Consider the following 26,609-nt stretch of genomic DNA (forward strand, 5'->3'; position numbering starts at 1 on the left):
AACTTTCATTCAAATTGTGAACAGGTTATAAACAGAAAGCAAGCAAAACGTGCTCCCATCACATTGGCTGAAGTGGTCATTATGCAAGTGAGCTCACACAGTTCTGCACTTCACTCACATTTGCAACTGGATAGGAACCAGTGGAGACATAGGAGACTTTGAGTTGAGAGGAACCAGTGGAGACCTAGGAGACTTCGAGTTGAGAGGAACCAGTGGAGACATAGGAGACTATGAGTTGAGAGGAACCAGTGGAGACATAGGAGACTACGAGTTGAGAAGAACCAGTGGAGACATAGGTGACTGAGTTGAGATGAACTAGTGGAGACATAGGAGACTTTGAGTTGAGAGGAACCAATGGAGACATAGGAGACTACGAGTTGAGATGAACTAGTGGAGACATAGGAGACTATGAGTTGAGAGGAACCAGTGGAGACATAGGAGACTACGAGTTGAGAAGAACCAGTGGAGACATAGGTGACTGAGTTGAGATGAACTAGTGGAGACATAGGAGACTTTGAGTTGAGAGGAACCAATGGAGACATAGGTGATTTTGAGTTGAGAGGAACCAGTGGAGACAAAGGAGACTTCGAGTTGAGAGGAACCAGTGGAGACATAGGAGACTTTGAGTTGAGAGGAACCAGTGGAGACAAAGGAGACTTCGAGTTGAGAGGAACCAGTGGAGACATAGGAGACTTTGAGTTGAGATGAACCAGTGGAGACATAGGAGACTACGAGTTGAGATGAACCAGTGGAGACATAGGAGACTACGAGTTGAGATGAACCAGTGGAGACAAAGGAGACTTCGAGTTGAGAGGAACCAGTGGAGACATAGGAGACTACGAGTTAAGATGAACCAGTGGAGACACAGGAGACTTTGAGTTGAGATGAACTAGTGGAGACATAGGAGACTTTGAGTTGAGAGGAACCAATGGAGACATAGGAGACTACGAGTTGAGATGAACCAGTGGAGACATAGGAGAGTGTGAGTTGAGAGGAACCAGTGGAGACATAGGAGACTTTGAGTTGAGAGGAACCAGTGGAGACATAGGAGACTTTGAGTTGAGATGAACTAGTGGAGACATAGGAGACTTTGGGTTGAGAGGAACCAATGGAGACATAGGTGATTTTGAGTTGAGAGGAACCAGTGGAGACAAAGGAGACTTCGAGTTGAGAGGAACCAGTGGAGACATAGGAGACTTTGAGTTGAGAGGAACCAGTGGAGACAAAGGAGACTTCGAGTTGAGAGGAACCAGTGGAGACATAGGAGACTTTGAGTTGAGATGAACCAGTGGAGACATAGGAGACTACGAGTTGAGATGAACCAGTGGAGACATAGGAGACTACGAGTTGAGATGAACCAGTGGAGACAAAGGAGACTTCGAGTTGAGAGGAACCAGTGGAGACATAGGAGACTACGAGTTAAGATGAACCAGTGGAGACACAGGAGACTTTGAGTTGAGAGGAACCAGTGGAGACATAGGAGACTACGAGTTGAGAGGAAACAGTGGAGACATAGGAGACTACGAGTTGAGATGAACCAGTGGAGACATAGGAGACTTTGAGTTGAGAGGAACCAGTGGAGACATAGGAGACTTAGAGTTGAGAGGAACCAGTGGAGACATAGGAGACTTTGAGTTGAGAGGAACCAGTGGAGACATAGGAGACTTTGAGTTGAGAGGAACCAGTGGAGACATAGGAGACTACGAATTAAGATGAACCAGTGGAGACATAGGAGACTTCAAGTTGAGAGGAACCAGTGGAGACATAGGAGACTGAGTTGAGAGGAACCAGTGGAGACAAAGGAGACTTCGAGTTGAGAGGAACCAGTGGAGACATAGGAGACTTCAAGTTGAGAGGAACCAGTGGAGACATAGGAGACTGAGTTGAGAGGAACCAGTGGAGACAAAGGAGACTTCGAGTTGAGAGGAACCAGTGGAGACATAGGAGACTTTGAGTTGAGAGGAACCAGTGGAGACAAAGGAGACTTCGAGTTGAGAGGAACCAGTGGAGACATAGGAGACTTCGAGTTGAGAGGAACCAGTGGAGACATAGGAGACTACGAGTTAAGATGAACCAGTGGAGACACAGGAGACTTTGAGTTGAGAGGAACCAGTGGAGACATAGGAGACTTAGAGTTGAGAGGAAACAGTGGAGACATAGGAGACTACGAGTTGAGATGAACCAGTGGAGACATAGGAGACTTTGAGTTGAGAGGAACCAGTGGAGACATAGGAGACTTAGAGTTGAGAGGAACCAGTGGAGACATAGGAGACTTTGAGTTGAGAGGAACCAGTGGAGACATAGGAGACTTTGAGTTGAGAGGAACCAGTGGAGACATAGGAGACTACGAATTAAGATGAACCAGTGGAGACATATAAGACTACGAGTTTAGATGAACCAGTGGAGACATAGGATACTAGGGAATAATAGGAGATAGGAAATATGAGATAACACAAACCAGACTTAAACATTAATATTAATGAAAACTGATAACAATGAACTGGACATAAATACAAAGAACAAACAGAGAACTAGATGAACACAGGTGAACAGAATTTTATAATCAATGATTAACTATAGCAACAAACTAGAGAGTGAATGAGTAACCAAGGGAACTCATTATGAACACAGGCAAACAGGGCAAACAGAGTGAAAACAATAATTGTAATTATAAATGCCAATTGTAATTTGTGGCCCTTTGCATTTTATGGCCTCTGAACTTGAGTACCCCTGCCCTATAGCATCCTGGCAATGCATAATCAACCCTAATTTACATTTCTTTAGTTGTTGTTCATTAGAGAGCTACAGAAGCCCTAAGGGGTCATGTTTTTTTCTTATGATCTCAGCAAAACAAGTGTTTGTTTTCTTGGGATCTCAACATACAAAATAGTTTTTACTTGATCAGTTATATTTTTGTGCATTTAAAAACAAATAAAATAATGAATAATAATAAATTATTTTTCATTTTATTTGGTAAAACTGTATTCAGTTCTGAAGTTTCCTTTCTTAAAGGTCACCGGTTAGAATAAAATAATAGGATGATAACATTATGACCCACTTTATATTAGGTGTCCTTAAAGCTAGACTATGTAACTTTTCCGTCTGATAGAGGGCGCCTATTCAGAACAAAGGCATAGCTAGCTTCATAACAGCAGGTTTGAGCACAGAATCTTGGGACATGTGCTCTTCACCTCAGAAGCGGGTGGAAAAGAAACAGGATAGGACTTAGGCAGAAATCATGTTTATGGATGTGATTATTAACGTTACTGTAGTGTGAAGAAGAGCACGACCGAGTGTTGAGGAGCTGAGCAAGGCCGCTGGAGCGATTGTTGCGCAATACACGGCTCGTGAGCAGCGGGACTTTTAATATGACGGGACAGTCACTGGCGCCATATCTGCTTTTCTGGTCATGAGTATGAGGTAAAGCAGCTCTGTTTATCATATTAGATACATTTAAGTGTGTTTAAAATGATGTTATGGCGTTACTCTGTGCGTTCGCTCGGCGGCTGCTGTGACTCTTGTTCACACTGCTGAGAGAAAAGCGCTTCTGCAGAATAAAACCGGAAACCGAGGGTAACGCAGATATGATGCAATTGACAGGCGACAGGCGGTTAAAATAGCAATTTTCTCACAATTTACAAATAGTTGGAAACATTTGGGATATTGTAAGAACTCAAGTGAACAAAATATATAACACTGGCCCGGTGGTTTTTGGATATTTTACTGCAAACATACTACAAAGTGCACCTTTAACTACCACTAACATTTTAATTAATCATTTGAAACAATTCACTTGAGCGCATGTTTTTACATTGTACTTACATTTTTAAAAATACCTGCATGTAATTACATCTGTAATTCATTTCTGTATTTACATTTATAATTACACTGTTGACCCTTCCCTCACACCTAACCCTACCCTTAAACTGACCCACACCACCACACCTGACCCTAATGTTACCCGTATCCCACCTCAATATCAGCAAAAGTGTTTTCCAATACAATATGAACCCAATAAGTACATTGTAATTTTTTTATGTAAGTATATAAGGCCACCTAATATAAAGTGGGGCCTAACATTTTAATAAGAGAGTTTGTTTTGTTTTTTGTCAGGGACAGATGCGGTTTCATTTGTATATTTAACATTTTTAAATGGTCTAGCAATAGAACAGTCAACAAGGAAGCACACTGAGCACTGAACTGCCTTTAGTTCAGTCTTTGAATTCAACCCAAAGACTGAACGGTATAAATGAATTAAGCTGCTATCTGATGACTATGACAAGAATGAAAAATAATAATAATGCATGGCCTCTTAGGGCTTCTGTAGAAAGCAGTGTTGGGTGTTTGTAAGATAGACGCACATGTGCTTGAGCCAACTGAGTCGACTGGTCTATCTCTGGGTATATCTGATTAAACCGGCTGCCCTGCACAGAGGTGTTCTTCTAGTCGGAGCTCTAGTGTCCTCTTATGTCAGTCTTCCCAGAAAGTGCTGACTTGGTCCTGTAAATCAATCCGTCCAAGCATTGAGGCTTCTTGGGCTTCTGCCCTGAGTTAGAGAACACGAAGTGAAGACATCCAAAACCAGAATGAACGTCTAATACATTTGAATTGCAACCTGGAATTGTCAGCTAAAGAGCCATTTCTACCTGTTTTTACCAATAAAAAATAAAATTGTTGGTATAATTTAAACGTTTTTAGGTTGATTCAATGATTCTTGAATAAAACTATTTAATTTAGATGTTACCTAAGGCTACTATTTCAGAGTATAGTGACTGCTGTTGTATGTAAAAATAATTTCTGTTCAAACTTGTATTAATTTTATATATATATATATATATATATATATATATATATATATACAGTCTTCAGATGCAAAAGCCTCTAAATCCATCTGACATTATTCTTTAAAATAAGCATTTTTGTCAAATTATATTCAGGTACTTTACATGTGCTTTAGTATGTAAGTCAAGTGAAACTTTTAATTTGACATTATTAAAAAGTGCACTTTTTTAAATGTGTGCTTAATTGCATTATAAAAGTCATGAAATGTACTCTCTTATTTTCTTATTTACAAGAGGCCGCTTGTGGCAACACTGAAAATGCAACATGTTCTTTGTGCATGAGTGCATAATCGCAGTGTGAAGTGTGTTTGGTGTGTGTGGGGGTTGTGTAGCTAAAAACAGGGGGGGTTCTGGGGTTGGGAGACACTTGTGGCTGTCCAAGAACACAGCGGTGCCAAACATTTGCTTGTGTCTATTCCAGTATCCAGATGATGGCAACATGATGTCACTTCTCTAGCAGGTGTTTCAGGCAAGAGTGAGCAGTACCGTTAAAATTATATTTTACTGGGGGTCTTCTCTTTGTGTCTGTTTTTCTACCTCATTAACTGGCCTCTGTAAACACCATTTATTGCCTCACGGTTATCTGATGGCTTGATTTTTTGGCTTTAATTCTTTGGGTTTACGAGAGGCCAAGGTTAAAAACCTTCCAGACTCAGCACACAATCGCACTGTTGACATGAAGGACACACATATACACATTAAACACAACCTGAGAGGCTAGAACTGAGTTTGTCGATTTTGCCAGAGATGTAGATTTATTCTATGCATTTTATTTTTGGTGTGAAGAACAAAACACAGAGAACTGGTAAAATGATCCAAAAAGGGAAAACCATAAACCAGGAACAGAGCTGAAACACACACCACAAAACTGCCTAAACGGGAAAACACTAGGGCTGTGTATTGCCAAGAATCTGGCGATACGATACGTATCACGATACAGGGGTTATGATACGATATATTGCGATATTGTAAGAAATGTGTTTTTTTTTTTGAAAGATTAATTTAAAAGAATAAAGAACACAACCATATGCATAAAACATGACAAGTAACTTTTATTTAATTAATACAGTATCATTTATATCACTATTTTGTGCAATCTAAAGTAAAGGGAAATAGTAAAGTGACTGCAGGATTCATGTGTACATGTTTTAAAGGTTCGCAGTAGCAGTTTTTCATTTCTAAACTATTTAGCAACAGAAAGTGCATAGTTCATTCATTCCATGACTGAAGGACTGTTTTTTTTTTAATATTTACTGTAAAGCTGTTTTCTTTAACGCAGTCTATTGTACAAAGTGCCAAAGTAGGCTACTGAACTGCAGAGCTGGTGCCATATCCAAATCACTATGATCAGATGTTTTCGTTCTGCTGCCACCGCTGTCAGTTTTGGAATGTGTTTATTTTGTTACTGAGAGAAAAATGTGTTGTATTCTAACGAAACGCTTCTCAGCAACACGGATGACGTCAGGATGTTAAGCGAGCTCTCCGATTCAATGTTTCCCGAGTACTAGATTTTAACTTTTGCAAACTAAATGACTTGTTGATTTCCTTAAGCCCTATTCGGACTGGATTAGTTTAACATGGGGACGTGGGGGTAAAGTAATTATTACCAGAGTAAGTATTATTATTCTCAGTGATTTTAGTCCCGTCCGAATGTGCCATCTCGGTAATCATTACGGACAATGTCAGTAAAGATTACCAAGAAAATGACCTCGGGTAATACTAATCCCGTTCGAATAGACCTGCTGTAAAAATGTATGGTAAAATTCCGTAATTTCCTGTTTAAAAGTTTTTTAAAAAGGGCATTTTGCGACCTTGGAGGTGCTTGAAGCATTCGGTTGCGTTGTAGGTGGTGGGACAAATCTGTGGAAAATGTCCAGTATTTTCCGCATATCATTTAAAACAAAAAGAAGATCAAAAGCACTTATTAGAGACATAACACATTTTAGCTCTAGGAAAGTGTCTATTACCAACATAATCCAATCAGAATCGTTAGACTGGACCTAACTGTTTATTAAAACACACATATATATTGGAGACGGAGTTCAGACTGGCGCTCAGGTTGTGTGTTTGCTCACGTTATAACCACGTCAAGGAGGTGCGTAAAGCGAGTTACTCCTTCCACTTCTGCTAGTTTTACTGAGATGTCTTATCCCGTGCAAATTGGCCATTAATATTACAGACGTCCTGAGGTAAAATTACTTTACCCCGATGTCCCCATGTTAATCTAATCCCGTCCGAATAGGGCTTAAGTGGCTTCTTTGTAGCTGAAGCCAAAATGAGTCCACACTTTAGCTCTGTTAACCGCGGGAGCAGAATTCTATTGTCTTGTGAGGTTTGCTAATGCTAATGCACACACACGTTCATCTTGCGCTTCTCTGGCTCCGCGTCAGATACGTTCTGAGATAGCACTGCCATCTAGCAGTTGGGTTGTATACAGTCTGTGGTTTAATTTGAACACAAAGCCACGAATCTTGGATGTGAATAAATAAATATCGATACAGTATCGCCAAACTAAATATTGCGATACTTATGTGTATCGATATTTTCCCTGAACCAGGGAAACACACATGCTGTGTCCCAATTTGCCTACTTATACAACGCCCTAAAAGTATGCCATCTTTTTGTGAAGAAAAAGTACATACTTTTGAGTGTGTAGAAAAAGAGTAGACAAGCTTTAGGACTTTCTATCAGGTCATACAGATTCATCTTTAACGGTTGCCCTCTGTCACATGTCACGATTTAAAGGGCCTGACAATCATCTTGTCACAGTTAAAATCCTCAGCATTTCATTTAATTCCCAACCATCAGAGAGAAAAGCATTAGCACATTGATCTGCAGTCTGGAGGCTCTCCTCATATTAATGCAAAGTGATTCATTTAAAAGCGAATGGCCAAACAAATCTTTAAGTCCACATTGTTATGGCAGATGAAATATAAAACGGATAACATTAAAAACATATTTTTTATCATGTTAAACTTCGATTATCACTCAAATCTTTATCTAAACATCTCACCGTCGGTCATGCATATCACATTTAACTTGCGTTTGTAGTTCTGAACCAGATCCTCCTCTAAAGCGCAATGGGTTGTTGGCAGTATTAGCCGTTAGAGTTAGCATGGATCCACACTTCGAAATATCTCAGAGATAGTAGGCCATTCAGGGACTTTTGATTTTCAACATAATGCTATGCTTTGATACTCACTTATTCTAATCTCATATACTATTTAGGATAGATAGTATGGACATTGGGGTGCAAGGATGGACTTAAAAACAGAGGCCAACAAGTATAACAAGATACACCTGGGAAACAATCAATTAGGCTTATAAACAGAGGAGACTACACACTGACTACAAGATAAACAGGAACAAAACAAGAAGGGTTTGCAACAGCTTGTAAGTTTACTTGTAGTATAGTTGATATATTAAAATTACAAAAACTAGTACTCAGTTTTCTACTGTTAAACTTATTTTGTACTGTAGTATACAAAAAAACAATATGGCACATTTAGCCCCAATATGTATTTAAACAGTACACATACAAGTATACTACTAAAACATTTATTTAAATTTACATAAAGCATACAATATTTGAACTTTACCAAAATTAAATGAAGTAGACTTTCTGTAAGGTCAATTTTGAATGACATTCCCTGATTAAAAAGGGATAGTGCATCCAAAAAATCATCATCAAACATGTATGAATTTCTTCTGCTAAACACAAAAGAAGATATTTTGAAGAATGTCGGTAACAAGACAGTTGATATTTTTGAGGTAGGCCTATTTTTTTTTTTCCTTCATACTATGGAAGTCAATGGGGCTCATCAAGTGTTTGGTTACCCATATTCTTCATTCTTCTTTTGTGTCCAGCAGAAGAAAGAAACTTAAACAGGTTTGGAACAACTTGAGGGATGACAGAATTTTCATTTTTGGGTGAACTATTCCTTTAAATGGGTACTTCAGATTACATTCATCGTGATGAATGAGCTGAATGAGCTCTCGTGATGAAAGCGGTGGTAAACACGTCCACGCTCGCGGCATACATTCACAGCATACATTCACATACAGTTCAGTCCTTTGGAAGCTTAACTTTCATAGGAATTAATTTGAGAAGTTAAAACACTTACATTGCTCAGCATAGCTCCGTTTACATGAATGCCTGCAGCTGTGAGCAGAGCTGTGAGTGCGATCCCACTCCCCATGTGCGAGTTGAAAGCATGCGGAAATGTCTCCCTCTGCTGGCTGTAGTCTTTAGCCTCTGGCCAAAAATGTTACCGTTGTCCAATTTTACTCATCGGCGTAATTTTTCCAGGGGGTAGCACGGTCATTTGAATATACTCCAGGGTTTCTACTGATAGAAAGCCATATGCTAATCGCTGAAGTAACCCTTTAAGTGTTCAAAAATCACTATGGTCACGTTATCATTATCAACCAAGCTTTTGAGAATATTGTGATATAAATGTTTGTCTGACTTCAGATGTTTACACTGCTGTTGCACAGTCAGTTGCATTTCATCACCTTAATGTAGACAGAATGCGCAGACACACTTATCGAGTATTTTAGGGTGTTACATTATTTGATCTTATGTCCTCAGTGCCAGAAGTGTCATGGAGAAGCCATTACATCATGGAAATAGGTGGAGGTTCACATTTAGAGACTGACATCACTGCGGCATCTTCCTCCACACAGAGAATCTGTTCTTCTGTGTTGTATTAAAATAAAAATTTTCATAAAAAATGTATTTACATATTAAAACTGATAGATATATCATGTAAAAAATATAGTATAATGTCCCTGTTCAGTCATATTTATGAGACAAATAACTAAAGTCTCATTTGCCAGGTGACTTCCCTCAAAGAGTGCCAACTGTACCGTATGCATTACAGCACAAATCGCAAAATGGTGAAAGCTGAACCCCGGTGAAATCATAGATGTGTGAATGTTTTATCCAGCTCATAATTAATAAATTCACACAAGCAGGTTTATGGCAACAGAGGCACAGGACCACATATTATCTGTGATATATTATTACATTTCTCTAATTACTACAACCGTCCAGCCAAGGCATTGCCAAATTTCCCTTTTAAAGTAGGTCAAATGTCTGATTCCACCATATAAATATCATATGTATTTTAAAGAGCACAAACTGAGGATTGAACATCTCCAGTGCTCTTTTAAGATGAAAGCAGATCGGGTCACTGCACATTACATTCATCAGAGCTGTTGCAGCATTCCAGTCAGATGATGTGCTCTGCTATGAGAAATAACGTTTAGGACGGTGGGATTTGAGGTTGTTTGGGGACTTCAGGGACAACTGATGAGCCTCATGAGCTGATGTTTTGACTGGTTGGTTTTGCTGAAAGTCAACAAACCATCCACTCTTGATAATCAAGATGTCTCAGTGTTACAACTCACCTAACCAGAGCTGAGGCTTCTGGGAAAGGACACTGTAGCCACATTGAATAGGTACATTTAGAAGAGCATATTACCACAACATTCTACTCTATTTCTCTATACACAGAATACTGTATCCCACAATGCAACGCACTCGACCTTTCATTTCCAACGTGACGAATAAACCAGTTTTTAACAGCTCCTTCTTGACCAGTTCTGTTATTGTAAATTAAACCTAAACTATGATTAATAGTGAACAATATCAATTCAATTAAAGTAAATAAGCTTTAAAGTAAAAATGTCTAAAACTAAAAAGATAATAAAAATGACTAGCACAGCAAAATTACAAAAGCTTAAAAATAATTTCCAAAGATGATGCCGCAGAACTTTTTAAAACCTTTTAACTTGAATATATATATATATATATATATATATATATATATATATATATATATATATATATATATATATATATATATATATATATATATATATATATATATATATATATATATATATATATATATACACACTCCTGAACAAAATCTTAAGACCAGGGGATTCATTGCAAGTTTTACACATTTCGGATCATTTTGGATCATTACCGGGTTGTAAGTGCTGATTCAAAATGCCAAAAGAAGAAACAGGAGCAAGAGACAAAAAATAGAGAGTAGGCAATTTATTGAAAACTGCATTTAAACTCAAACAGACCGTTCATCAGCTGATCAAATGTTTAAGACCATAGCCATAAAAAGGTTAAATCTGCACAAAAATATGGCTTTCATGTCATTGTCCTTCAAGCAGTCATACTGTCAAGATCTCCTGATGGCAAAGGCAAAAAGGCTTTCTCTCTTTGAACGTGGCAGGATTGTTGAGCTGCACAAGCAAGGCCTTTCGTAACACGCCCTCGCTGCTGAGGTTGGACGCAGTAAGACAGTCATTTTATATTTCTTAAAAAATCCTGAGACTTATGGGACAAAAAAGTCAAGTGCTAGACCCAAAAGATTTCACCTGCACTAAGCCGCAGTATCCGACGGGTTGTCCGTGAAGACACAGGTCGATCCTCAACCAAAATGAAGGCCCTTACTGATGCTGAGTGCAGCCCAATAACCGTCATCTGCTAGAGAAGGGCTTCAAGAACAAAAAACGTCTTCAAAGGCCACGTCTTCTCCCACGACACAAGGGAGCACCGCACATGGGACATTGAAAAGTGGAAAAAAGTTTTATTCTCTGACGAGAAAAAATTTAACCTGGATGGTCCTGATGGCTTCCAACATTACTGGCATGACAAGGAGATCCCACCTGAGATGTTTTCTATGCGGCACAGTGGAGGAGGCTCCATCATGATCTGGGGTGCTTTTTCCTTCAATGGGAAAATGGAGCTTCAGGTTGTGCAGGGGCGTCAAACGATGACTGGCTAGGTGGATCTTGACCGAGGGCCCCCGTCTGTGCGGTAATGACTGGGTCTTTCAACAGGACAATGCTGCAATTCACAAAGCCTGCCTGACGAAGGACTTCTTCCAGGAGAATAACGTCTTTTGGACCATCCTGCGTGTTCCCCTGATCTAAATCCCATTGAGAACATTTGGGATGGATGGCAAGGGAAGTTTACAAAAATGGACGTCAATTCCAGACCATGGATGCCCTTCATGAAGTCATCTTCACCACATGGAGCAACGTTCCCACCAGCCTCCTGGAAACAGTCGCATCAAGCATGCCGAAACGAGTTTTTTAAATGATCAACAAAAACGGTGGGGCTACTCACTACTGAGTCCTTTTTTGACACTTTTAGTACTGTTGTGCATTTATTTTTGGGCTATGGTCTTAAACTTTTGATCAGCTGATGAACGGTCTGTTTGAGTTTAAATGCAGTTTTCAATAAATTGCCTACTCTCTATTTTTTGTCTCTTGCTCCTGTTTCTTCTTTTGGCATTTTGAAGCAGCACTTACAACCCGGTTATGATCCACTAGTGCGAAATGTGTAAAACTTGCAAAGAATCCCCTGGTCTTAAGATTTTTTCAGGAGTGTGTATATATATACAGTCTTGTTCAAAATAATAGCAGTACAATGTGACTAACCAGAATAATCAAGGTTTTTAGTATATTTTTTATTGCTACGTGGCAAACAAGTTACCAGTAGGTTCAGTAGATTGTCAGAAAACAAATGAGACCCAGCATTCATGATATGCACGCTCTTAAGGCTGTGCAATTGGGCAATTAGTTGAAAGGGGTGTGTTCAAAAAAATAGCAGTGTCTACCTTTGACTGTACAAACTCAAAACTATTTTGTACAAACATTTTTTTTTTCTGGGATTTAGCAATCCTGTGAATCACTAAACTAATATTTAGTTGTATGACCACAGTTTTTTAAAACTGCTTGACATCTGTGTGGCATGGAGTCAACCAACTTGTGGCACCTCTCAGCTGTTATTCCACTCCGTGATTCTTTAACAACATTCCACAATTCATTCACATTTCTTGGTTTTGCTTCAGAAACAGCATTTTTGATATCACCCCACAAGTTCTCAATTGGATTAAGGTCTGGAGATTGGGCTGGCCACTCCATAACATTAATTTTGTTGGTTTGGAACCAAGACTTTGCCCGTTTACTAGTGTGTTTTGGGTCATTGTCTTGTTGAAACAACCGTTTCAAGGGCATGTCCTCTTCAGCATAGGGCAACATGACCTCTTAAAGTATTTTAACATATGCAAACTGATCCATGATCCCTGGTATGCGATAAATAGGCCCAACACCATAGTAGGAGAAACATGCCCATATCATGATGCTTGCACCTCCATGCTTCACTGTCTTCACTGTGTACTGTGGCTTGAATTCAGAGTTTGGGGGTCGTCTCACAAACTGCCTGTGGCCCTTGGACCCAAAAAGAACAATTTTACTCTCATCAGTCCACAAAATGTTCCTCCATTTCTCTTTAGGCCAGTTGATGTGTTCTTTGGCAAATTGTAACCTCTTCTGCACATGCCTTTTTTTTAACAGAGGGACTTTGCGGGGGATTCTTGAAAATAGATTAGCTTCACACAGACGTCTTCTAACTGTCACAGTACTTACAGACTGTCTTTGATCATCCTGGAGGTGATCATTGGCTGAGCCTTTGCCATTCTGGTTATTCTTCTATCCATTTTGATGGTTGTCTTCCGTTTTCTTCCACGTCTCTCTGGTTTTGCTCTCCATTTTATGGCATTGGAGATCATTTTAGCTGAACAGCCTATCATTTTTTGCACCTCTTTATAGGTTTTCCCCTCTCTAATCAACTTTTTAATCAAAGTACGCTGTTCTTCTGAACAATGTCTTGAACGACCCATTTTCCTCATCTTTCAAATGCATGTTCAACAAGTGTTGGCTTCATCCTTAAATAGGGGCCACCTGATTCACACCTGTTTCTTCATAAAATTGATGACCTCAGTGATTGAATGCCACACTGCTATTTTTTTGAACACACCCCTTTCAACTAATTCAACTAATTGCCCAATTGCACAGCCTTAAGAGCGTGCATATCATGAATGCTGGGTCTTGTTTGTTTTCTGAGAATCTACTGAACCTACTGGTAACTTGTTTGCCACGTAGCAATAAAAAAATATACGAAAAACCTTGATTATTCTGGTTAGTCACATTGTACTGCTATTATTTTGAACAAGACTGTATATATATATATATATATATATATATATGAAGATTTTCAAAATATCCACTCAGGCAGGGGTTTTCAGAAAGACTTGTTTTCAGAAGCGAATTCACCGTTTGTGTGTAAACGAAGGGCGCAAACGAAGGGAAATGTCTCAGTTTTTTAAAAAATAAAACTTATAAACTTATAATATAAAACTTTCCTAATATAAGAGTAACAATTACAGAAGAATAAAATAAAGTACTTTTTGTTATCTGGTGGAGCTTGGAAGGGTTTAGGCCGGAGACACACTGCAAGCGTGGCGTTTCTGCTGCGTGTCAGCCGCGGGGCGGCTGCGCAGCGTTTTCTCTGTCTTTGCACACCAGAAGCGTGTCTGACGCGGCGCTGCTGCTGCTGGGAAGCCCTATACTTCATGTTAAATATAAATATATTGCCTATTGATACAGCAAATACAACGTCGGCAGTAGCCTATTGACCATACATATTGGCATTGACGGCAAAATAGGCTACAGAATATTTCGTTCTGTATTGACAGGTTTAATATTTCAAAACGATAATTATGTTGTTTTTTGTTATTACAAGTAGGCCTATATCTGCATTTATGTTAACCTAAAGACTTTCACACATGAAAGTGTAATTTATTAATATGTATTCGTGTCAAAATGGCATATAAACTCCTTTTCCTATGCTGTTTTACCTAGAAACGGACACGCCACGCAGCCGAGACGCTCACGACACGCTTGCAGTGTGTCCCCGGCCTTAGCTTGAGCAGATGTTTCATACCATCATCACTGTCCTCTTCAAGAGCTCATTTTTTCCCTGTAGAATCAGTGTCTGCCCCATCTCAAACATTTCCCACGTCTTCAAACTCCAAAATTTGATTGCTGACATCTTATTCACCAGATCCATCACAACACTAATTTGAATGCGTTTAGTAGTAAATCGCTGAGCCATTTCAAGTTTTGCTGATGATTCTTCCTATTCTTTTGTTTTCTGCCTGCGGTAAACTTTCACTTCATCAGACATTGCCACCTTGTGGAATAAAGGTGAATTTGACTTATTCAGTCATCAAAGATTCAATTATTGTTGTGCTGAAAAAATATACTTACACTGTTACATACCTCGTGTCGTTAGCGACCCTATAGCCTACAATTGTTTTGTTTTTTAATAAAAAATGAATGGGAAAACATGCATTCTTTTTTCATTTTACAATTTTTTTCTTATTATATTGTTTATAATTAATTAATTGTGGAAGGTTGGAAGGTTGATTGATTATAAATGACATCCTGTGTCACTAAAGTGTGTTAAAATGTTTATCATTATGTGTATGCAAGATTTATTTTAAATAGTTAGCCATATACAATTTACAGAATAACTGAGAGTACTTCATTGCATTGTATGCAGTACTTCATTGCCTTTGTCTCAGTGGAAAAGGAATGCTCTGGGAAAGCTTGGGTTGAACTTAGCACATGTGATAATTATTAGTGATTCTTTTTATCAACAAATAACTTTTTCCGAATGTAAAGAACTTATAAAAATATCTTGTGTGTGCTGTCGTGTACCACAGCTGGAGTGTGGAGGACTGGGGCATGTGCAGCCGCAGCTGTGGATCTGGAGAGCAGATCAGACAGGTGCGCTGTCTTCAGAAAACAGGCCTGGATCAAGTGGACACAGTGACTGATGACCAGTGTGCACAACCGCCGCCGCCACGCAGACAGACCTGCAACACACACACCTGCCCACCGGTCTGGAGCACTGGACCCTGGTCTCAGGTTAGTGATCAATCATTCAACTTTGTGACAATTAAAAATGCATCATATGTCTACATAGGCAACCTCCTGTTTAAAGTGACAAATGCTTTACATAGCAAAATATGGCTAAGCTAATGGCTTGATATTCTAAGCAGAAAAATGACAAAGCACACAAATATGTTTGAAATTATAAATCATTTTCTTTATATAGCAGCCAGTAAAGCCTTCTATTATTTTCCGGGTCAATTTGACCCGAACACATTTTTGAGGATTTTTTTCTTGTAGTTGTGTGACTGTTTCTCATTTAGGGTCATGAAAATGCATGCAAAGTTTCGATGCTCTGAGGTGTTGTGAAATGTGTTTATGGATTTTTTTTTATTACAATTGCGGTTAATTTGACCCCCAATTTTTTTTTTTTTTATTAAAGTCCTGCATTATCATTCATTCTATGTCACACATCATTTTCATTTTACTATACATGCAACCCTGACAGAACACAAGACCGAAAAGACAAGATTTGTCTGTTAATATTAATATGCTGTCCACCTCCTCCTGCTGGAATGGGGGGGGATTGCTCCCTCAGGATCGGGGTGGACCTAGTATGTGGAGTGGGTGCTGGTGCAGTGCGACTCAGTGGGGGGGGGGGGGTCATTTTAGTGGAATTTGAGGGAATTCATTTGACATTTGAGCCACTCCCACACTCCTAAAGCTGAGGTGTGTACCCAATGCTGGATCTTAACGGAATTGTTATTTTATTCGCTAAATGATGTTATCGCTGATCCCATCCAGTTCCAAGTCATCTCAATCATCGCTGGTCCAATCCAGTTTAAAGACATCTAAGTCAATGCTGGTTTACCCCAGCTCGGAGTCATCACTGGTTGAGCCTAGCTCCAGGTCATCTTTGTTGTCCAATACCAAGTCTTTGTTATCCAGCCCTGGGACTCCTTTGTCGTGGATGGCCCCTCACATCAGCCCCTCGGCTCCTCCAGTGGATCCACAGGGCTGTGCGGTTCCTTCCCGGTCATCAGCTTCACCTTGTCCTGTGGATCACTCAGCTTCACCTCTAGCCTCCTGGCCCCAGGCTCGACCTCAGCCCTCTGGCTCATCGGCTACGCCTTGGTTCAGTGCTCCCTTGGCTCCACCGTGGACTGTCATCCCATGGGCTCTGCCGGACTCCCTCATCCATCTGGCTTCACCTTGGTCCGTTGTCACTCTGGCTCCTCCTCGGACTTCCAAGTCAGCAGCTGTGCTTTGACCCTCCACCCCTCTGGCTCCAGCAGGCTTTGCGACACTCATCCTGCACTCCTACTGTTTCCAGCCTGGTCTGCCAAGCCCACGCCTCCAGCTCAGTCATGCCCGCAGCTGTGACCCTATGTAGTCCTGGGCCTTCGTCTCCTGTCTGGCCTCATTTCACCAAGGCTCCTTCCTCCACCGGTTCCTCCATGGACCTTCATTCTTTCATTGCTCTGGGTCAGCCTTCTGCTCCTCCAATCTTTGCTCTGGTTCCTCCTGTCTCCGTAATTGCTCCTTCCACTATCGTCTCCTCCCTGGTCATCATCTCCTTGGTCTGCCTGCTACCCATCCTCCTACAAAACCTACTCCCTTCCTCCTAGATTGGACTATGGTTACAGCGATTTTCCTGTTCTGTTTCTCTGTCTTGTTTAGTTCCTTGTCATAGTTCTCATTGTCACTGTTTTGTCTGAGGTCTAGTCATTCATTTCTCACTGTTCTGTTGATCATCATCCTCCATTGTTTAAAGCCTTCAATTCTTCTCTTTTTATTGAATTGTCTAACTGCTGTGTGGATTTTGTCGTACGCTTATTTTATTTGCTAAAGTCTGATATTATGGTTCATTCTGCATCACACATCATCTTTGTATTGTACTATACACACAAGCCCTGACACCCTGAAGGTATTCACATTTATGCATTGGGCGTATGCTTTAACTAGAAGAAATGTAAGCTACGTTGAAGGCAAAAAAAAAAATTAAGTTCATGCATGTAAATTTTCTAAGTTGTTTTTCCCTCATTTTAAAGTTTTACACATGAAGTAATAAACATTTTCAGAGTTGAAAGACTCCAGTTCCTATCGGTAGCCTAATAAAAAACAGAAAAGTAGGTTACCTCGTAAGGGTCAACATGGCTCACTGTAAATAGTTCATTTTGACAATTGTATCCGCAATACTTTGTGCAATGCTCCATCCACCGGCCAACTGAACATAAACACACATTGACTAAGTGCACCTTTAATACTGCAGACTTAAAACTTCTCTGAGGAACATTGTCTTACATTATGAGTGGCTCTTCTTCCCAGTGTTCTCGTAAATGTGGGAAGGGAGTGATGAAGAGAGCGGTGGCGTGTGTGAGCACTGACTCCGGTTCTTACATCCGCGTGCTGCCGGAAGCTTCCTGTGCAGCTCTGCCCAAACCCAGCAGCCAAGAGACCTGCATGATCAAACGCTGCCACAAACAGCGCAAGGCCCAGTGGTTCGTCTCCACCTGGCAACCGGTAATACCCTCCGCAGAATACTTGTAATGCATTGTGATAGATTGGTGTTGTGAAGTAGCAAAAAAGCCTAAAGTTAACATAGTAACCAAATGGTTCAAACCCCAGGGGTGATGCATGACCTTTCACCATTATGAGGCAGACATTTAAAGGAATATTCACTGAGAGTGGTCATTTTCATTATTTACTCACTTTCATGGCTTTCCAATCCTTTATGCTGTTTTTTACTGATTTATCAATGAATTATGACAGTACGGAGCCCCGCACATGAAATGCAGTAAAAAACTAGGAGGCTAAATTGTGCGCATGATTTACTATTTCGTTCCCTTGATTTATTAATAGTGCGCACGTTTAACTAATTTGATCCCTCGATTTACTAAATCATGCACACAATTTGTAAAACGAGGAAACAAATTAATATAACATGCGCACGATTTATAAATCAAGGGAACGAAATAGTAAATTGTGCGCACTATTTACCTTTTTTTTTTTTTTTTGTATTAATTGATTTAACTTAATACATAAATGTATAACTACACTGTAACCAAGGCTCCTGAAAATAAAGTTTAACCCAAAATATTATTAAAACATGATTTAAAATGTACTTTAAATAAAACGTTTAATTTTAATGCTTTTAACAGTGTACTTAATTGTGTTAAGATAAATAGTCATGAACGTCTACACTTTTTAAGTTCATTTAAGTGGTCTATTATTTTTTATTACTATTATATTATCTGCAAGTACAGTTTTTAATAATATTTCTAAGATCTGAAAAACACTACAAGTGCACATTCAGTGCGATTAAAAACGCTTTTTCGCGAGGAAAAGGACGGGTTACTGCGTTAGTCTCTTATAATGTACAGATGTGTGTTTGGGTTAAATGACAGTTGTGGTATTCTCTCTTTCTCTCTGCAGTGTTCAGTGTCATGTGGAAAGGGGGTTCAGCTGCGTGTCGTAAAGTGTGCAGAGAAGGATGTGGCAGGAAAATATAGAGAACTGTCACCAAAAAAATGTCAGCATGTGCCCAAACCCTCCATGGAGCTCCAGAGAACCTGCGTCCAGCCAGACTGTCCCGTCCTCTCTCCTCACAGCAGACCAGACTGGTACTCCTCACCGTGGTCTCAGGCAGGTCCTACACCATCATGAGCTCAGCAGGAAGTGCAGGAAGCTTGGTTTTGATCTTGGCATGCCATGTTTTGTGTTTGTCTGCAGTGTACGGTGTCGTGTGGCGGAGGGGTTCAGGTGCGCTCTGTGCAGTGTCTCGTTCATGGCCGTCCTTCGTCTGGGTGTGTCCTGCAGATGAAGCCGGTGATGTCCCAGGCCTGTAACACTGCATTCTGCCCCCAGCCAGAGAAGAAAGGTCTGTCGTGAGCAATGATACTATTTCACCACGTTCTAATGCGCTTCATTGAACAGAGTTAGGCCTATATAATTGAAATTATTGAGGAAAAAGAAAATATTTTAATTATGCATGTCAGTAAATTATAATAACAATTGTTATTAATATCATTATATTTTTTAGTTAATAGGATTTTAAAAAATCACAAAAATTTAACTTTTTATTAAAGCAAAATAATTGAAGGTGGGGGGTAAATTAATGCTTTTCTCCAAAACACATTGGCCATAATTATTGGGATCCTTTTATGAAACACTTTTTGCAACCACCTTCATTTAAATTACTAAAAATATGCAAATAAAAGCTGATTTACAATAATATATAATAGTATAATAAACAATAATAATTATAAAAAATATTATAAGATTTATTATAATACAATAATAAGTAAGGGATAATGTACACCCAGCGGGTTGTTATCGCAGAATAAACCCTGACAGAGTGATCAGGATCAGGTCTTGCATCACTCTGAAGGGGTTTATTCTTGAGATTAAATATTTTATTAGCTCTTACACAAAGCTTCCGCGAAGAAAAACAGTTCCAAACTGCTTTAAGCCTTTATCTATTGCTGCTAAATGTTGAAAATGAATGCTGAAAGGGTTAGTTCACCCAAAAATGAAACCAAGCCTGTGATTTAATCACCCTCAAGGTTATCATAGGTGTATATGACATTCTTCTTTCAGACAAATACAATCGGAGTTATATTTAAAAAGTCCAGGCTAACGTTAATCCCAGCAGTAGTTGTAGCCGTTTTTGAAGTCCATAAAAAATGCAGCTGTCCGTCAAATAACGTGCTCCACACGACTCCGATGGGTTAATAGAGATTCGAATCTGATTCGAACCGATGCGTTTGTGTAAGAAAATATCCATATTTAAAACTTTATAAAGGAACCCTGCCTTGAAGTCTTCCATTGTAGCCATGGCTGTTTAAGTATTTAACAGCCACAAGATGGCGCCAGCGTTAAGCATAGAAATAGTGCCGGTCAAGATAACTCGTAGTACCCGTATGAGGGGTTGTTATCTGGAAATAACATACCGCTGGAATGCGCGATTGACCAATCAGAATCAAGTATTTCACAGTGCCGTGTAATAATAAAAAGTATAATAGTATATAAATAAAATTACTCTTTTGCACATATTTGTTGTCTTATTAAAAAATCATTATATTAATTAAGCAATAAAATAGTGTTCAAGTCCCTTTACGCTGATTACATTTGTATAAGAAATAATGAGAAAGAAAAATACTTTTTTTTTTTCTTCTTTGTTTATTTGATTTCTGCCATCATTTACTCACCCTCATGTCTTTCCAAAAGACGTTTGGCCCTTTTCATCTTCGAAACACAGATGAAGATAACTTTATGTCCTTCCATAGACAGTCTACACAAGTACCACTTTGATCCTTCAAAAAGTTCATAAAGTGATTGTAAAACGAATCCATATGAATTGAGCGGTATATGAATATAGCGGTTATATGATAAACAGATTGAATTTAGGATTTTATTTACATATAAACATTAAAAACATCAACTCACACATCTGTTATTGTAAACAGAAGCTCAAGGATGCCTGTTTGATGTTCGAAAACCAATTAGATTTCTTCTGTCATGCAGCACATTTGAGATTTCGTGAGATTTCATAACCAGCTAGGTTCATTCTCATCTATTTGAGCTTCCTCAAGAACCAATGAGGTTCATTATCATGTTAAAGGCTTAGTTCACTCAAAAATGAAAATTAGCCCATGATTTACTCACCCTGAAGTCATCCCCGTTCACTATGCAGGCAAAAGTGGCCCAAATCGGATTTTTTGGGGGTCAAGTGACCAGGTCAGACTTCTTCAGAGTTAGTATGAACACTCAAATCTAGCCCAGATCTGATTTTTTCAAATCAGTTTTAGACCACATACATATGTGGTCCTGAATCAGACCCAGATCTGATTTTTTCCAAAGCGGCTGCAGTGTGAACAACCACGGCGGATTTGATGTGACTTTTACTTCAATCTATATCGACATTTGTCACAATTATGTGCCGGCGAGTTAGCCCTACACACAACAGACACAGACAGTAACATTAAAAACTTGACTAGATATGGAGAACAGCGATGGAGCGAGTCAATGGAGGGAGAGTGAGGTGTTAGACCTGATTAGTATTTAGGAGATACTTCAATTAAAGCTTCGCTAGAAGTATCCTACCGTAACCACTCTGTTTTTGAAAAAATAGCACACAAAATGGAAGAACGGGGACACAGCTAAATGTGGCTTCAGTGCCAAACGAATGTGACAAAAGGCCAAAATAACCAATTTTGCTCTCTTTCTTTTCGTTCTTCTCCTCTTCATCACCTGCTCATTAATGTTATGGCTTCCATTACACAAACATTTTTGCTTACTTCCTCTATAACCTCTCGAACTTTAGTGCAACAGCGTGCTGCGTCTGATGTCATTGATATTGTTCTTTTGCACATGCGGGATAGTTTGAAACCTCAAACAGTTCACAATGGAATTAGATATAGGCCACATTTTAAAAGGTAATGTGAACAGCCAAACAAAAAATCAGATCTAAGCAAAAAATCAGAATTGAGCATAAAGCCTTGCGGTGTGAACGGGGCCTTACATTCTTCTTTCAGGAGAATACAATCAGAGTTATATTAAAAATGTCCTGGCTCTTCCAAGCTTTATAATGGCAGTGATTGACTATTTAAACCAATGAGGTTCATTCCCGGCACATTTGCCTTCACATCTGAGCTTCTGTAAGAACCAATGAGGTTTGTTCTCGTGTTGCGCAGCATGTTTGAGCTTCTGTAAGAACCAATGAGGTTCATTCTCGTGTTACGCAGCACGTTTGAGCTTCTGTAAGAACCAATGAGGTTCATTATCGTGTTACGCAGCACGTTTGAGCTTCTGCAAGAACCAATGAGGTTCATTCTCGTGTTACGCAGCATGTTTGAGCTTCTGCAAGAACCAATGAGGTTCATTCTCGTGTTGCGCAGCATGTTTGAGCTTCTGCAAGAACCAATGAGGTTCATTCTCGTGTTACGCAGCATGTTTGAGCTTCTGCAAGAACCAATGAGGTTCATTCTCGTGTTGCGCAGCACGTTTGAGCTTCACAAGAACCAATGAGGTTCATTCTCATGTTACGCAGCATGTTTGAGCTTCTGCAAGAACCAATGAGGTTCATTCTCGTGTTACGCAGCATGTTTGAGCTTCTGCAAGAACCAATGAGGTTCATTCTCGTGTTGCGCAGCACGTTTGAGCTTTACAAGAACCAATGAGGTTCATTCTCGTGTTACGCAGCATGTTTGAGCTTCTGCAAGAACCAATGAGGTTCATTCTCGTGTTACGCAGCATGTTTGAGCTTCTGCAAGAACCAATGAGGTTCATTATCGTGTTACGCAGCACGTTTGAGCTTCTGCAAGAACCAATGAGGTTCATTATCGTGTTACGCAGCACGTTTGAGCTTCTGCAAGAACCAATGAGGTTCATTATCGTGTTACGCAGCATGTTTGAGCTTCTGCAAGAACCAATGAGGTTCATTCTCGTGTTACGCAGCACGTTTGAGCTTCAGCAAGAACCAATGAGGTTCATTCTCGTGTTACGCAGCACGTTTGAGCTTCACAAGAACCAATGAGGTTCATTCTCGTGTTACGCAGCACGTTTGAGCTTCTGTAAGAACCAATGAGGTTCATTCTCGTGTTACGCAGTATGTTTGAGCTTCTGCAAGAACCAATGAGGTTCATTCTCGAGTTACGCAGCACGTTTGAGCTTCACAAGAACCAATGAGGTTCATTCTCGAGTTACGCAGCACGTTTGAGCTTCACAAGAACCAATGAGGTTCATTCTCGAGTTACGCAGCACGTTTGAGCTTCACAAGAACCAATGAGGTTCATTCTCGTGTTACACAGCACGTTTGAGCTTCAGCAAGAACCAATGAGGTTCATTCTTGTGTTATGCAGCACGTTTGAGCTTCACAAGAACCAATGAGGTTCATTATCGTGTTGCGCAGCATGTTTGAGCTTCTGCAAGAACCAATGAAGTTCATTCTCGTGTTACGCAGCACGTTTGAGCTTTACAAGAACCAATGAGGTTCATTCTCGAGTTACGCAGCACGTTTGAGCTTCACAAGAACCAATGAGGTTCATTCTTGTGTTATGCAGCACGTTTGAGCTTCACAAGAACCAATGAGGTTCATTATCGTGTTGCGCAGCATGTTTGAGCTTCTGCAAGAACCAATGAGGTTCATTCTCGTGTTACGCAGCACGTTTGAGCTTCTGCATGAACCAATGAGGTTCATTCTCGTGTTACGCAGCACGTTTGAGCTTCAGCAAGAACCAATGAGATTTGCTCTTATACACATCAATTAAGTCCGTTTGAGCTTCTGTTTATGTATGCTTATCAATATCCATATGTAAATAAAAGCCTAAATTAATCTGTTCATCACATGAAGCAATCATGTCTCTTCAGAAATATTGGAATTAACCATTGATTCATATGGATTATTTTTATGATCTCTTTTTGGATATTTTAAAGCGGTATTTGCGTGGACTGTCAATGAAAATGTTTTTTTTGTTGTTGTTTTTTGTTATTTTGGGTGAACTAACACTTTAACAAATGGAAAACATGATTTCGACTATCTCCTTTTTCCATGGTTTACAATTTGGTTTATGTTTCAATACTTCATTCACACATGTGGTGTGTGACCACAACCTTTCATCAGATTGGTCAGAATGTCTTTTCCTTTCTCGTTTTTTCTTTTCAAATAGCAAATAAAATAGTCAAAATCACACACGAACCATGCTGGAATGGCTATTCTTTTAATTTTTTGTGAATATTTTATTAATTATTAGGTTCGATAAGACATGTATCTTGTTACATTGTAACATCAATGTTTCCCTGTGCAGATGTGATCTGTAAAGATCATTTCAACTGGTGTTATCTGGTGCCGCAGCACGGCGTTTGCAACCACAAGTTCTACGGGAAGCAATGCTGCAAGTCCTGCTCACACACAAACCCGTGAGAACTTGCTCTAGATGTTTGACCATGACCTTCTGAGCCCTCGCAGGAGCAGAGTGATGCCCGCTCTGTGTTGAACATGTGCTGAACAAAGACATTATTAAGGACTCAAAGTGGCTTGTTTGTCTGGGACTTCAGTGGAGAATGACACGGCCTGCTGATGCCGGCGAGACTGCAAATGTGTCTGCAAGAAGTGACATCATTGACAAAGCCCTTTTGGAGGATACCGTGTCAGTGAGGGTGTGAGGACTCATTTCATTGTGTTTCACAGAGCTTCAAATGGTCAGGAACAAAAAATATCAGAAAGCTTTGCGTCTGGATATAGACTAGACTGATTCCATGTGGCAAAATACATGGACATGTGTTATGTTTTTTCATGAACATGTTTCATAATCTCATGTGAAACACGTAAACAGGCTTAATGCATCTCATGGTGGCAGCAGGGAGAATATGGCGTCATGTAGTAGAGCTACATTCATTTTTGGTGCTAAATGTTGATATTAATGGCAGCTGAGCGGCTGATACATAACAGAGGTTTTAAATTAACATGATAATGAATTAGCGCTTTTGTATGATTGATATTATTTTACTTATTTATTAACAATACTGCAATATACCAGAATGATATTCTGCTGTAATATTGTGTTATACTGCTTTTCTTTTCCTGTTTAACTTTGGGTATAGTTGCACAATTGTTATTTTTTGTATGTTGTATCATGCTTTCACAGTACTGTTCCATATTTGGTTTTTATTATTTTCAAGGAAAACAAAATGCAAATGAAACTAATGGGCATGAGTTTAATGAACTGTAAGAAGTATCACATTTAACAAAGTCAGCTCTCTTCGTGGGATGTTTTTAGCGACCACACGACTGCCAAGAACTCTAAATCTGTCTTTGGTCTTATGAAGAGAAAGGCACATGAAAGGCTCCGGCATCTCACATATGGGTTTTTGCATCGCACAAATTACTTCCATCATTTACAGTATTTGCATTTGTTGTAAAGCTGTAGATGAATGTAATCGCTCATCCACAATGAATGTTATTCTGAAGAGTGGACAGAGGATTTGTTATAAATGGCAGTTCTTATTAAACGTGACACGTGTCATATCGCCATCACATTTGAGGCTGTGTTGTCTTTCTCTCTTGGCCGTAGGAAGCAGATATGTAGATTGCTCGTGATCCGGCTTCACTAATGCTGAGTCAGAGCTTTTTCTTGTTCTTCATATGCGCTATTGTTTCCAGATGGAGTCAGACGAGGCCACTGGAGCGCATTCAGGAACTAACATGACTTGTGAGCTTTTCCCCGACTTTTAACGCACAGCTCTGTGAAGACTTTAGCAGAAAACACATACATCACTTCATGTTATTAATGTCTCAAGACATTCGGTAAGACTTAAACCATGTTTTAGTCTTTTGAAAGTTTAGATGGATGTTCAGAATTTGCAGCTGCTGAGGCAAAAGGCTGCTTTCGCTCAAGAGCAGGGTTAGTGATCGGCACGATCACAAACATTACCTATCGAACCTATAAACCCTTACAGTTTGTGCTATAGACATGAGGTGTGCTGTTACTTTTCAAATGGGCATGGCCATTTTTGCATCCTTCTAGTTACAGTGCATCCGGAAAGTATTCACAGCACTTCACTTTTTCCACATTTTATGTAACAGCCTTAGGCTATTCCAAAATGGATTCAATTAATTATTTTCCTCAAAATTCTAGTCTCAAGTCTTTATGAGTATGATGCTACAAGTTTGGCAATGCTACTTGAGTCTCTGGCTGGGCCACTCAAGGACATTCACTGGCTTTCACAACTCGCTAGTTGTCCCGTAGCCACTCCTTTGTCATCTTCGCTGTGTGCTTAGGGTTGTTGTCCTGTTGGAAGATGAACATTCACCCCAGTCTGAGGTCTAGAGTGCTCTGTAGCAGGTTTTCATCATGGACGTCTCTGTACATTGCTACATTCATCTTTCCCTTGATCCTGACTAGTTTCTCAGTTCCTGCCTCTGAAAAACATCCCCACAGCATGATGCTGCCACCAACATGCTTCACTGTAGGGATGGTATGAATAGGGCCTGGTTTC

The 26,609-nt window shown here is 39.7% G+C and overlaps 1 protein-coding gene across 1 annotated transcript in view; it reads left to right on the forward strand.

Annotated features, from left to right (window-relative positions):
- Positions 1-25,594, forward strand: part of LOC137083371 (A disintegrin and metalloproteinase with thrombospondin motifs 16) — a 121,656-nt gene extending 96,062 nt beyond the window's left edge. The window contains exons 19-23 of the mRNA XM_067449264.1: positions 15,443-15,647; positions 17,940-18,134; positions 19,047-19,256; positions 19,344-19,491; positions 24,419-25,594. Coding sequence (XP_067305365.1) covers positions 15,443-15,647; positions 17,940-18,134; positions 19,047-19,256; positions 19,344-19,491; positions 24,419-24,534 — 874 coding nt within the window. The 3' untranslated portion in view covers positions 24,535-25,594. The remainder of the gene's footprint in view (positions 1-15,442; positions 15,648-17,939; positions 18,135-19,046; positions 19,257-19,343; positions 19,492-24,418) is intronic.
- Positions 25,595-26,609: the final 1,015 nt, after the last annotated feature.

The sequence above is a fragment of the Pseudorasbora parva genome, chromosome 7 (assembly GCF_024679245.1).
Source record: "Pseudorasbora parva isolate DD20220531a chromosome 7, ASM2467924v1, whole genome shotgun sequence".
NCBI lineage: Eukaryota > Metazoa > Chordata > Actinopteri > Cypriniformes > Gobionidae > Pseudorasbora > Pseudorasbora parva.